This window comes from Delphinapterus leucas, chromosome 1 (assembly GCF_059928025.1).
Source record: "Delphinapterus leucas isolate spDelLeu-1000000601 "Yukka" chromosome 1, BTC_Dleu_Yukka2, whole genome shotgun sequence".
Classification (NCBI taxonomy): domain Eukaryota; kingdom Metazoa; phylum Chordata; class Mammalia; order Artiodactyla; family Monodontidae; genus Delphinapterus; species Delphinapterus leucas.
This window is the reverse complement of record NC_143129.1, coordinates 156225548-156240927: the sequence shown is the minus strand read 5'-3', so window position 1 is coordinate 156240927 and position 15380 is coordinate 156225548. Positions and strand designations below refer to the sequence as shown.

Here is a 15380-nt window from a genome sequence, read left to right as displayed (position 1 = left end):
ACTAAATTCATTAACTTGAGATGTCAAGTTTTCTTTAATTAACAGTAATCTTTTGATGTCACAACTACCTGGTTTTTGTTGCAAAAACTATATATCCTGGCTCCTCCCTTACCTCCTCAGAGCAGTCCCTCTAAGCTATCTGAGAAGCTGCCTCCAGGGCTTAAGCCCTCATCAAGTCCACCAAATAAAATATAATCCTCAACTTTAACGTTGTGCATTTTTTTTCAGCCGACATTACAAAGAAAGAAAATTATAAATCCATGTCCTTCATGAACACAGATGCAAAAACACTTAAGATATTAAGAAAATGAATCCAGCAATACATTAAAGGGATAACATAGCATGACTCAGTAAGGGTTTATCCAAGGAATACAAGGTTTAACATTCCAAATGCAATCAATGTTATTCAACATGCAAACAGAATAAAGAAAAGCCATATAACCAATTCGATGGTACAGAAAAAGCAGTTAACGAATTCTACACCCATTCATGATAAAAACTCTCACCAAACTGGACTTACTAGAGAACTTCCTCAACGTGATAAATGGCATCTACAAAAGCCCTACAGCTTATGTCACACTTAGTGGTGAAAGACTGAACAGTTTCTTCCTAAGAATGGAAATAAGGCTGGAGGCCCACTTTCACCACTTCTAGTCAACACTGTACTAGATTCTGGTCCCTGCAATAACGTTCTAGGAAGGGACAGGGGAGGAGAAAGGAAAGGCACAGGAAAAGTGTCTATTTGCAGATGACATAATTGTTTATATAGAAAATCCCAAGGCAACTTTAAAAAATACTAGAACTAACAAGATTGTAGTATACAAGGTTAATATACAAAAATTAAATACATCTTTATTACTAGTAGCAAGCAACTGGATTTTAAAATATATAGCATCCAAATCCAAAATATTCAGGATTAAATCTAACTGGAAACATTCAAGTCCTCTACACTGAAAACTAAAAAACATTCCTGAGAGAAATTAAAGACATAATTAATAGAAAGATACAACACTTCCATGGCTTGAAATAATATTGTTAAGATGTCAATTCTCCCCAGATCAGGTTGCCTGGGGATAAGAATGGAGGGAAGCACATGTTACAAAGGGGCATGAGGAAACTTTTGGGTATGACAGAAATGTTCATAGTGTCAGCTACTAATAACTTCACATGTCAAAAATCCTCAAACTGTAAACTTTAAACATTCAATTAATTGTACATAAACTATCTCTCAATGGTACTGTAAAAAACAGAGAACCAAATCTCTGATCAAAATAACCCCTTATGAAACACTTTCTGGTCTACAACTCTAACTATGTAGCATTTCTCCTGCTTTAAAAAGAAATTCTATTTCTACATATCTCCTGGAGGCCATGTAGTGCCTCCCACCTAATGTACACTCAGTATGCTTGCCCAATTGAAATAAATGTTCTTTTCCATTCTAAGAATAAGCATGTAGACTGCATTCCTTCCTCTGCTCACTTATACCTTTAACTGAACCCTCCCTCATTCAGACTCAGTCTCAGAGAAGGAAGGCGCACAGTGGAGGATCACTTAAACAACAAAACCATTCTATGTAACAATGTGGGATCTTAGTTCCCTGACCAGCAATGAACTGTGCCCCCCCTGCAGTGGAAGCGCTGAGTCTTAACCACTGGACCCAGGGAAGTCCCCCATCATTTGCTATTTCCCATGCCAAAAACTTACACTTCTGTATCAAATTCTAAGTCTCACTCCTCTTCCTATAGGCCTTTCCAGGGCAGCATTATCTACTGATATTTTGAGTCACTTTAGTTACCACTGTTTGATCTAACATGTTGATTAATTACTCAGTAATGTGCTCTGTCATTTAAAATAATATTTATGACACTTAATTATATATATATGAAGACTAAATGTGGGGGAGTCTCTTAAAATCAAGGACCATTAACCAAAACCAGACAAAGACACTACAAAAAGAGAAAATTACAGGCCAATATCTCTGATATATATAGACGCAAAAATACTCAACAAAACATTAGCAAACCGAATTCAACAACATATAAAAACACACACACAAAAGCATTTGACAAAATTCAAATCCACTCATGATAAAATCTCTCTTCAAAGCTGGTATAGAGGGAAAATATCTCAGCATAAAAAGGTCATGCATGACAAACTCAAAGCCAATGTCGTACTCAATAGTGAAAAGCTGAAAGCCTTTCCTCTAAAATCAGGAACAAGAAAAGAATGCCTCCTCTTGCCACTTCTATTACACACAGTACTGAAGCCCTAGCCACAGCAAGCAGACAAGAAAAAGCAAACAAAAAAACCAAGGCACCCAAACTGGAAGGGAATAAGTAGAACTGTCACTACTTGCAGATAACATCATACTACACATAGAAAATCCTAAAGTCTCCAGCAAAAAAACTATTAGAATAAATGAATTCAGTTGTAAGATACAAGATTAATATACAGAAATCTATTGCTCTTCTATACACTAACAGAAAGAGAACGCAAGAAAACAACCCCATTTAAAATTGCATCAAAAAGAATAAACCACCTAGGAATACACTTAACCAAGGAAGAGAAATACCTATACTCTGAAAACTGTAAAACATTGATGAAGGTTTGAAGATGATACAAAGAAATGGAAAGATATGCTGTGTTCCTGGATTGGAAGAACTAATATTGGTAAAATGGTCACACTACAAAGCAACCTACAGATTTAATGTAATTCTTATCAAATACCCATGACATTTTTCTTAGAAGTAGAACAACTAATCCTAAAATTTATATGGAACCACAAAAGATCTTGAATTGCCAAAGCAATCTTGAGAAAAAAGAACAAAGCTCAAGAATCACACTCTCTGGCTTCAAACTATACTACAAAGCTAGAGTAATCAGAACAGCATGGTACTGAGACAAAAACAGACATGTAGATCAATGGACCAGAACACAGAGCCCAGAAATAAATCCATACACTTACGGTCAATTAATCTGTAACAAAGGAGACAAGAATATAGAGAAAAGAGTCTCTTCAATAAATGATGCCGGGAAAATGGACAGCTACATGTAAAAAGTATGAAATTAGAACATTTCCTCACATAATATGCAAAAATAAACTCAAAATGGATTAAAGACCTAAATGTAAAATCAAAAACCATAAAACTCCTAGAAAAGACCACAGGCAAAACATTCTTTGAGATAAATCATAGCAATATTATTTTGGATCTGTCTCCTAAGGCCAAAAATTAAAAAAATAAACAAGATCCATCAACAAAACGAAAAGACCACCTACTATATGGGAGAAAAAAGTTGTAAATGATATGACCAATAAGGGGTTAATACCCAAAATATATAAACAAGCTTATACAACTCAACATCAAAAAAACAAACAACCCAATTAAAAAATGGGCAGAAGACCTGAATAGACACTTTTCCAAAGATATACAGATGGCCAACAAGCACATGAAAAAATGCTCAACATCACTAATCAGAGAAATACAAATCAAAACCACAATGAGATATCACCGCACACCTGTCAAAATAACTATCATCAGAAAGTCTACAAATAAATGTTGGCAAGGATGTGGGAAAAAAAGGAACCCTAGAATGCTGCTGGTGAGATTGTAAATTGGTGCAGTCACTATAGAAAACAGTACGGAGTTCCTCAAAAAACTAAAACAGAGAACTACCATATGATCCAGCAATTCCACTCCTGGGTATACATCTGAAGAAAACAAAAACACTAATTTGAAAAGATATACGCACCCCAATGTTCATAGCAGCATTATTTACAATAGTCAAGATATGGACGCAAACTAATTGTCCCTCAATAGATGAATGGATAAAGAAGTGGGAGATATATATATAAAATACTCCATTATACATATATACATATATATATATGCATACAGGTATTATGTATAGTGGAATACTACTCAGCCATAAAAAAGAATGAGGGGGCTTCCCTGGTGGTGCAGTGGTTGAGAGTCCACCTGCCGATGCAGGGGACACGGGTTCGTGCCCCGGTCCGGGAAGATACCACATGCCGCGGAGGGGCTGGGCCTGTGAACCATGGCCGCTGAGCCTGCGCGTCCGGAGCCTGTGCTCCGCAACGGGAGAGGCCACAACAGTGAGAGGCCCGCGTACCGCAAAAATAAAAAAAAAAAAAGAATGAGGGACTTCTGTGGTGGTGCAGTGGTTAAGAATCCGCCTGCCAATGCAGGAGACACAGGTTCGAGCCCTGGTCCGGGAAGACCGCACATGCTGCGGAGCAACTAAGCCCATGCGCCACAACTACTGAGCCTCTGCTCTAGAGCCTGCAAGCCACAACTACTGAGCCCGCATGCCAAACTACTGAAGCCTGCGTGCCTAGAGCCAGTGCTCCACAACAAAGAGAAGCCACTGCAATGAGAAGCCTGCGCACCGCAACTAAGAGTAGCCCCCGCTCGCTGCAACTAGACAAAGCCCGCGCGCAGCAACAAAGACCCAACGCAGCCAAAATAAATAAATTTTAAAAATAAATAAATTTATAAAAAATAATAATAATGATGAAATTCTGCCATTTGCAACAATGTGAATGAACCCATAGGGTATTATGCTTAGTGAAAAAGGTCAAATATTCTGTCATCACTTACATGTTGAATCTAAAGAATAAAATGAATGTGTACAACAAAACAGAAATAGACTCACAGATACAGAGAAAAAGCTAGTGGTTACCAGTGAGGGGAAGGAAGTGGGGAGGGGCAAGATAGGGGTATGGGATTAAGAGATAGAAACTACTATGTATAAAGTAAATAAGCAACGAGGATATATTGTACAGCACAGGGGAATATAGCCATTACTTTGTAATAACTTTAAATGGAGTATAATCTATGAAAATACTAAATCATTATGTCATACACCTGAAACTAATATAATAGTGCATATCAAGAAACTAATATAATAGTACATATCAACTATACTTCAATTTAAAAAAATTTTAAATAACATTGAAGAAAAAAATTAGTATTCAAATCCAAAAATAAATAAAGGCCCATTATCTCACAATAAGATATGCATATATAAAAAGAAATCTAATTCAGTCTTGTGATCTTCAGCACAGCAAATACTAGTGGCAGTATAACGCAGCTGTAAACAGCACAGACTCTGAAGGCAGACTACCTGAGTTCATAATCCTGGCCTTGGTACTTACTGTCCTTTGTACCCTTGGATAACAACATCCGTGCCTATCGGTTTCATCATTTGGAGTTACTATAAAAATTACATGAGTTAATATATATAAAATTCTTTAAGAAAAAATCTAGCACATAAACTCAATTATCATTATTATTATTATGCTGTTATCTTAGTTCAGGCTGCTGTAACAGAATACCATAAACTGGGTGGCTTATTAACAACAGAAATTTGTTTTTCACAGTTCTGGAGGCTGGAAGTCCAAGATCATGGTGCCAGCACGGTCAGGTTCTGGTAAGAGCCTTCTTGCAGGTATCTTCCTTGCTATTCTCACATGCTAGAAAACAGCTAGCCAGCTCTCTGGCTATTCTTATAAGGGCACTGATCCCATTTATGAGAGCTTCATATTCCTGATCCAATTACCTACCAAAGGCCTCACTTCCAAATACCATCACACTGGGATGAGGGTTTCAACATAAGAATTTGGGGGAAACACCAACATTCAGTCCACAGCAGCTCTTAAGATTTTTATCTTTTCCTTTAAAATAGCTGAGAATACTGAAGCTCAAAAAATCTAACAACTTGCCAGAAGTCACAGAAGAAGTAAATTGTAAAGCCAGAAGAAAAACACAGGACTCCTAGTCAAGGAGCCCACTCATCTTCACCATGCTAAACTTTATCAATAATTCTTTTTAGGTCTTCAGGTCTACTTTATGATAAATAAAGAAAACATGGTAACAAGATGAAAGAAATCAGAAAAAGGAAAATGAAAGGCATTTACATTATTCAAGGATTAAGAAAAAGAAAGGATTACCACAAGGCCAAGAGAGAACAAGGGTTTGTGTTCATGTAAATGGAGGGAACAGGAAGGCAGTCCAGACAACTGCATTAAGAATACTAGACTGGAGATAACAATCAGGCTTTAATTTTCATTTAAGACATAAAGATACTGTTACTTGCATTTTTAAAAATTGCTTCTCTTTACATGAAAAGCTCTTCTCTCTTCAAAAATGTGTGAAATACTTTGATGTTTCACATATAACTCTGATATTTACACATGGACAAAGAAGTAACATTTCAAAAATTTAATAAGGAAATTTTAGGGACGTCAACATATTTACCATCTGCATTTTTAAATCCTTTGAAGTTTCAACTTACGGGTCATGTTTCGTTTTTGACAAAACTTTAAAAGTTTAAAAATCGTACTCACTATTTGACCATCTTAGGCATTTCCTTAGATAACCCAATGGTTACTTAAATACAAACTCTGTCCTAATAAAAATACTACCCCCCCCAAAGCCTCTAAAAAAAATAGACATATCAGTTTATCAGGACACAAAATTATGTTTTGTAAGAAGAGTATCTTTCAGAGTGTTTGTTAAACAATATCTGTCTCCCTGTTTAGACATACTCTGATTACAGCTGTTCTCTTTCTATAGGTTTCTCTCCTACAGTAGCAACCAACACATAGCTCAGGCCAAAATAAATATCAATATACTAACTGAAAGGCTCTGGTACTGGATATATTATGGAACTACACTACAAAGGCAAATTGTTGAAGATTTTACACGCTTTAAACTTAAAAGATAAACAGCAGGAAATAAATACAGAAAATGTATGTCCAAAATGTACATTCAAGAACATACATAAAACATAATTCTGTAATCAGAATTCTATATTTCTACATAGACTTCCATTATAAAACTGACAATATGGTCTTCAGGAAAAAAAGGGGGCTCTCAGAAATAAAGAAGTATTGCTCTAAGAACTATGAAACAAAGCAACAGAAAAAAAGTCAGGCTTAATATCCAAAAGGAATGCCCAGTTGTCAACCCAACTAAGAATTCAAATTTCCAAAAATAATTCAAGTTCCAGGAACTTCAGAAGAAGAGAGCAAATGGTAGAGAAGACCACAATTCCTCAGCCCTTCAAGATATACATCCTTGCTAATGCTCTGGGTTAAACAATGTGGATTCTCCTCTTCCTTTAAAATCTGGCAATAGATGCTAAACATTTTATACTCCACTTTTTCACACAATTAAAGTCCATGTGCTCAATATGTTTTAAAAAGCAAAAGATGGAGGGCAATAAGTGAGATTCATTCCCTCTCAAATTTTTACATACATATCTCAGCCTTAAAACTCTATTACCAGAAGACTATGCCACCAATACTAAACTTTATCTTTTTAAATTTTGGTTTGTATAAAACCAAAAAGTGTTCTGACCTAAGAGTTCACTTCTAATTCTGCAGAGCTTAGTAACTGGAGTACTGAATTCCCTCTGCTGGCACCATAAATCTGCCTGACTAAATCCCATTGCTGCTATACCTCATGGCTCACTCAATCCCAACTTAAACTCAGCTTGAGGTCCTTAGAGACTCGGTGTACAAAATAATTATTACATGGTTGGAAGCAGGAAAAAACATTTTGAGGATAATCAGGAAAATTCAATATAATCAGAACGATTATCTTCAGTGAAAGGGAACGGTTTTGTTATATAAAACCAGTCCTCAGTGGTGTAGACAGAGTAAAGAGTACCAATTAAAACTCAAGAGACCTGGATTCTCCCTCAGTTAAACAACAGCTGTGCCCTAATTACAAAACAAACAAACAAACAAAACCCCTTTTACTTAATTCCTAAACTGCCCACCTCACTCAAGAGTTGTTGAGATCAAATAATAAGTCTGAAAGTGCTTTGAAAAAATAGAAAATGCTCTCCAAATAAAATATTACCTTCATTACAGTTATACTTACTGTATTACTGGAAATGAACTTTTAAGATCTATATTTCTGACATAATAACCCCATCACACTAAATATGTGATAAAGAGCTTTTACCCGTTCTACAGATCGTGCTCTCTTCTTTGGCCGAGTAGGCAGTGCATCTTCCTTCGGATTGGTGTCTATTGCCCAATAGGACCCCTAAAGGTAAAGAAATAAATTATATTAACAGTATTTTACAGGAACTCTGTAACATTAAAATGGACTTTCACAATCCTCTGCTTCAAAAGCAAATGTTCTGCAGTTACAACAAAGGAAAAGTAGCATGAGAAGAAATACTAGTTTTGAATGGAGAAAAGTAAAGTTTATACAAGAAAAAAAAGTCCATTTATAACTATGTTATTAAAGAGAGGAAAAAATCACAATCTGAAGAAGCCAAGTCCAAGAAATCTGCCACAGCCAAATTAAAAAGGGAAATGATCAACCGAACACATTTAAAACATATATATATACTAATTCTTAATTGAACATATAAGATAATTACAACAGCATGTGACATTCAAGTCTAACAGAATTTTGTTTTATATGTAGTTTCTGCACCCTGGGACCTCACAAAACTAAACAGGTAAGTGAAACAATTTATAAAAACAACTTTCTTGACCACGTTTTAAAACAATAAGTGCAATGGTCTGTACATAAATCTTTTATGGCTTATTCTATCACAGTTAATTTTAACTATTTATCTTCTCTTACGTTTTGATAGAAGTTCTCAGACCACTCTTTCGAAAATACATACTGAGGACCTACTGTGTTCCAGGCACTCAGAAATTGTGACTCCCTTGAAAAATAACTTGAAAAGCATAGATCATATAGTTTGCACATATACAAATGAGACCAAAGCTCAGAAAAATAAAAGTGGTCTGTTCAACCAAGGATTTGAGAGTCAGGACCAGAATCATGTTCTTTGCCTCTATCATTTCATTACTAAGCTGCTTTTTCAGGCAATATTTGACAACAAGGGGAAATACAGCTTTCATCTATCGATTTTCACACTTTGTGCCCAACATGAATTATCTCCTTATATCTCCTTAAATATATCATGTTCTTTCATGCATCTGTGCCTGTCCTACATACTTATCTCCTTGCCTATAATATCCACCTTACCACTGACAAACTCATATTCTACCTCCAAAACTTAGCTCAGATGTTATCTAAAGGAATCCTTCTCTGATCCTCCTACAATACTCAAGAATTCCTCTCTCTCTCTCCCTCTGCAAGATCTCTATACCATTTATACATTTAGATGATTGTCTGCACTTAACATTACAATTTTATTTACAGGTCTGTATCCCTTCTAGGCTACAAGTTCCTTAAGTGTAGAAACTCATTCCTATATCCACAGTGCACGATAGAATCAGACACAGAGCAAGTACTCAATAAACATGTGTTAAAATGGCGGGGGTGGGGTGGGGGTGGGGGAAGATGTTGAACAAATTGTGCCAAGAATGTCAGAGTACAGGGTATAATGCCAGGCCTCCCCAGGTCCTAATCTAGGCAGTATATGAACTCAGCACTCACTTCACACACAGCCATACTGGGGCATTCTTCCATGTTATCTTTTCTGCATTTCAGCTAATGAGCCTACCGGACCTGATGTAAACTTGCCAAGAACCATGTAAAATGTTAAGCACTAATTATGAGTATGAGTATGGTTATGAATATGGTTCAGGCTAGCAAGCTGCAAAATAAACAAAGCAGGAAAATGTGCTACACTCAGTTGTTGCTGAAGTTGAAACTGAAGCAGGAAGAAAAATACCCAAACTCACTGGACAACAGTTTAAAAACCACTGTTTATGGAAATGATAAATTTCAGTATTTAGTTTGCTTTGCATGGTTGTGTATATTTGTATTAATCTGGGAAACCACTCACTGTCCAAACATTTCACTGATTTGTTATTAAACATTTTAATAAAACTACAAAAACAAATATGTATCTGTCCTTCCACACAAAATATAATTGGCTGTAGCTTATCACAAATAGATCAACAAAAGAGAAAAAAATCGTTCATAAGCCTAACCCATCCATTATGTACTTACAAAACCCTGAATGCCCATATATCTGAACAAAACTGTATTTCGAAAAGATACATGCACCCCTATGTTAATAGCAGCACTATTCACAATAGCCAAGACAGAGAAACAACCTAAATGTCCACTGACAGATGAATGGATAAAGAAGATGTGTTATATATATACAATGGAATATTACTCAGGCATAAAAAAGAATGAAATAATGCCATTTGCAGCTACATGGATAGACCTAGAGATTATCATACTAAGTTAAGTCAGAAAGACAAATGCCATATGATATCACTGTTACGTGGAATCTAAAATGTGACACAAATGAACTTAACTACAAAACAGAAACAGACTCATATAGAGAACAATTTGTGGTTGCCAAGGGGGAAGTAGGGCAGGGGAGGATTGGACTAGGAGTTTGGGACTAGCAGACGCAAACTATTATATATAAAATAGATAAACAACAAGGTCCCATCATATAACACTAGGGAACTATATTCAATATCCTGTAATAAACCATAATAGAAAAGAACACATATGTATAACTGAATCACTTTGCTGTACACCAGAAACTAACGTAACACTGTAAATCAACTATACTTAAAAAAAAAAACAAAAAAAACCCCTGAATGCTCAAATGCAAAAGCAATTGAAATGATTCACAAAAGAAATTGTAAAATCTTCCACCTAGTGGCTCTTGCTAACCTATTATCTGAGTTTCACCTGTGAACTCAATGGTTTGGATTAAATGACTTAAAATTTCCCTTCACAAATCAAAACTGCAAGGTAACATTTGATACCCATTAGGATATCTATGATCCATAAAACAGAAAATAACAAGTGCTGGCAGGGATGTGGAGAAACTGGAAACTTTGTGCATAGCTAGTGGGAATATAAAGTGGTACAGCTACTGTGGAAAATGGTATGGCAGTTGCTCAAAAACTTAAACATAAAATTACCGTATGATCTACCAATTTCACTTTAAGGTATATACCCAAGAATCAAAAGCAGGGACTTGAACAGATATTTGTACTCTCATGTTCATAGCAAGTTATTCACAATAGCTGAAATGTGAAAGCAACCCAAGTGTCAATCGATGGATGAACATATAAATAAAATATGGTACACACATACAATGGAATATTATTCACTCTTTAAAAGGAAGGAAATTCTGACACATGTATGCTATAACATAAGTAAACTCTGAAGACATGCTGAGTTAAACAAGTCAGTCACAAAAAGGAAAATACTTTGTAATTCTACTTACACGAGGTACCTTAGACAGTCAAAATTACAAAGACAGAAAGTAGAATGGTGGTTGCCAGGAGCTGGGGGGAGGGAGGATGGGGAACTATTGTTTAATGGGTACAGAGTTTCAGTTTGGGAAGATGAACAACTTCTGGAGATGGATGGTGGTGATGGTTGCACAACAGTATTAATGGACTTAATGCCACTGAACTATACACTTAACAACAATGATTACAACAGGGAGATGAACTCAATGCTTTGTGATGACCTAGAGGATGGGATAGGGAGGGTGGGAGGGAGGCTCAAGAGGGAGGGGATATGGGGATATATGTATACATACAGCTGATTCACTTTGTTGTACAGCAGAAACTAACACAACATTATAAATAAAGCAATTATACTCCAATAAAGATGTGGGAAAAAAAAACTTAATCAGAAAAAAAAATGATTACAATGGTAAATTTTATGTTATATATATTTTACCACACACACAAAAAAATCCCTTTCAGCTACCTTTTCTCTTCCATATTAAACAATATTTCTCGCAGAAACTGAATTGCTTAAATACAGCCAATCAACAAACACACATTCCTTCCCAGAGCAGGGCCTACTCCTCTAGGCTTATGTGGAGCAAGTAAGAAACAAGAGTTTTCTGTTTTCTGGTTTTATTTTTTCAAGTCAACTTTACTTAAGTATATTTTTAAAAAAATAAAGTGCACCCATTTTAAGCATACAGTTAAAGGCGTTTTGACAAATGTATACATGCACTCAACTAACACCAAAATCAAGATAAAGAACATTTCCATCACCCTAAAAAGCTCCTTTGTGTGACTCAACAAGCAACCCCTCTTCCTTTGCCCCCACATGTCCATCCCATACAACTACTCATCTGCTTCCTATTACTATAGTTTTGCATTTTATAAAATTTCATATAAATAAACTGAAACCGTCACACTATTTTCTACTACTATTAGCAATGTAAGAATCGAGTTGCTCCATGTCTTTGCCAATACTTGGTATTTTAAGCCTTTTCAATTACAGCCATCCTAGTGGATGTATAGTTGTACCTCAGTGATTTTTGTGTGCATTTCCATAATAATGTTGATACGCATCTTTGCAAGTGCTTATTGGCATCCATGTATTATTATCCTTTGTGAAGCAGTTATTCATAAATTTTGCTGCATGTTTTATTTGGTTTATAAGATTTTTTGTTTTTTGTGTTACAGGATTTTTTTTATACTTTTTAAATAGCAAGTCCTTTGTCAGAGATAGATACATAGTTAAGTTTCTGTGTAAGTGTGAGGTAAGGATCAATACAAATTTTTCTTTCACCAAGGTATACACTATTTCTTGAAAAGACTATGTCCTTTCCCCATTGAATTACACTGGCATCTCTATCAAAAATCAGATGAATATATATGTGAATCTACTTCTGAACTCTAGTCTGTTCCATTGATCTACATGTCTACCCTTGTGCTAATACTATTTTGTCTTGATTATTGTAGCTATATAGAAAGTCTTGAAATCAAGCACTGTAAGTCCTACAACCTTGGTTTTTTTCAAAATTGTTTTGCCTGGTCTAGGTCCTTCGCATTTCCACATGACTATGAGAAACAGCTTGTCAATTTCTAAAAAAAAAAAGAAAAGAAAAAGAAAGAAAGAAAAAGAAGTCTGCTAGGACTTTTAAACTCTACAAATCAATTTGGGGAAGACTGACATCTAACAATATGTCCTCTTTTCCACAAACATGCTATATCTCTCCATTTACTTAGGTCTTGTTTTATTTCTCTTGGTAATGTTTTACAGTTTTCAGTAAACATGTCTGCATATATTTTGTAAAAACATATCCCTAAAGTATTTCATTATTTTGGATGCTATGGTAAATGAAATAGCTTTATTTTTCAACCATTAGTTGGTAGCATAAAAAAATTATACTGACCTTGTATCTTGTGACTTTGCTAAACTCACTTATTAGTTCTAGTGGCTATTCCATAGACTCCTTAGGATTTTCGACATATGCAATAAAGTTGTTTGCAAACAAAGAAAATTTTACTTATTCTTTTTCAACCTGGATGTCTTCTATTTTTTTCTTGCCTTATTCCATTGGCTTGGACCTCTAACAGAAGGTTGAATAACAGTGAATGCAAGCATTCTTGTTTGTTCTCAACCTCAGAGGAAAAGCATTCAGTGTCTCACCATTAAATATGATATAAACTTGGTTTTTTATAGATGCCTTTAATCAAATAAAGGAAATTCCTTTTTATTCCTAGCATGCTGAATGAGTGTCAAACTTTTCTACACTTGAGATAACATGATTTTTCAGTTTTCTTCTACTCACATGGTGAGTTAAATCAATAGGTTTTTAAATTTTAACCTGCATTGCACTGCTGGGACAAATCCCTCCTGGTCATGATGTATTCTCCTTTTCATATATCAATAAATTTAATTTGCTAATATTGTGTTAAAGATTACTGGGTCTATGTTCAAAGATTATTGGGTCTATGTTCACAAAGATATTGTTCTGTACTTTTCTTATTATTTCTTTGCCATCATAGTGATGGTGACCTCATGAAATAAACTGAAAACTGTTCCTTCATCCACTTTTTTGTGGGGGACAGGGGGTGGTGGTAAGAGTTTCTTAAATATTTTAGCTTCTTGTTTAGCTTCTTGTTTCATTGCTTTTTTGTTCATTTTCTGTTTTATTGATTTCCCTTTATTATTTCCTTTTTTCTACTTACTTTGGACTCACCTTGCTCTTATTTTTCTAACTTCTTAAGATACATGCTTAAGTAATTGATTTTGGACCCTTCTTATTTTTCAACTAAAAGCATTTAAATTTTGATATTTTCTGCTCTCATCACTCAGCTCAAAATATTTTCTAATAACCCTTATGATTTCTTCTTTGACCCAGAGGTACTTTAAAACTATATAAATTTCTAAACTTTTGAGATTTTCTAAGCATCTTTTTGTTTTTTATTCCTAATTTAATTCTGCTAGTCAGAAAACATGCGTCTGTAAAATTTCATCATTTAGAAGGGATTAATATCAACTTAACAGCTCATACAACTCAATATCAAAAAAAAAACAAACCCTGATTAAAAAATGGGCAGAATACCTGAATATTTTTCCAAAGACATACAGATGTCCAATAGGCACATGAAAAGATGTTCAACTTCACTAATCATCAGGGAAATGCAAATCAAAACCACAAGATATCACTTCACACCTGTCAGAATGGCTATCATCAGAAAGACCACAAATAACAAACGCTGGAGAGAATGTGGAAAAAAGGAAACTCCTGTACACTGTTGGTGGGACTGTAAATTGGTGCAGCCACTGTGGAAAACAGTATGGAGGTTCCCCAAAAAAGCTAAAAGTAGAACTACCATGTGATCCAGCAATTCCACTCCTGGGTATATATGTACTAAAAAAAATGAAAACATAGGGCTTCCCTGGTGGCACAGTGGTTGAGAGTCCACCTGCCGATACAGGGGACACGGGTTCGTGCCCTGGTCCAGGAAGATCCCACATGCTGCGGAGCGGCTGGGCCCGTGAGCCATGGCCACTAAGCCTGTGCGTCCAGAGCCTGTGCTCCGCAACGGGAGAGGCCACAGCAGTGAGAGGCCTGCGTACCACAAAAAAAAAAAAAAAAAAAAAAAAAAGGAAACATTAATTCAAAAGATACATGCACCCCAATGTTCATAGCAGCATTATTTACAATGGCCAAGATATGGAAGCAACCTAAGTGCCCATCAACATAGAAATGGATAAAGAAGAGGTGGCACACATACACAATGGAATACTACTCTGCCATAAAAAAAGAATGAAAGTTTGCCATTTGCAACAACATGGATAGGCTTGGAGGGTTATTATGCTTAGTGAAATAAAACAGAGAAAGACATATACTGTATTTCATCACTTATATGTGGAATCTAAAAAAATAAAGCAAACTAGTAAATATTAAAAAAAGAAACAAACTCACAGATATAGAAAACAAACTAATGGTTACCAGTGGGGACGAGCAAGACAGGGGTAGGGGTTTAAGAGGTTGGAACTACTATGTATAAAATAAATAAGCTACAAGGATATATTATACAGCACAGGGAACATAGCCAATATTTTATAACAACTGTAAATGGAGTACCTGAAACTTATATAATATACCACATCAACTAC

The 15380-nt window shown here is 35.5% G+C and overlaps 1 protein-coding gene across 15 annotated transcripts in view; it reads right to left on the bottom strand.

Annotated features, from left to right (window-relative positions):
• The window catches only part of FOXJ3 (forkhead box J3), a 126938-nt gene that overhangs the window by 44086 nt on the left and 67472 nt on the right, over nucleotides 1-15380 (bottom strand). For 13 of the 15 annotated variants that reach the window (XM_089895040.1, XM_089895000.1, XM_089895008.1 and 10 more), the window contains one exon: nucleotides 7995-8078. The exons of the other annotated variants lie outside the window; for them this stretch is intronic. In XM_089895040.1, the coding sequence (XP_089751166.1) occupies nucleotides 7995-8078 (84 nt within the window). The remainder of the gene's footprint in view (nucleotides 1-7994; nucleotides 8079-15380) is intronic. 15 annotated transcript variants of the gene reach the window in all.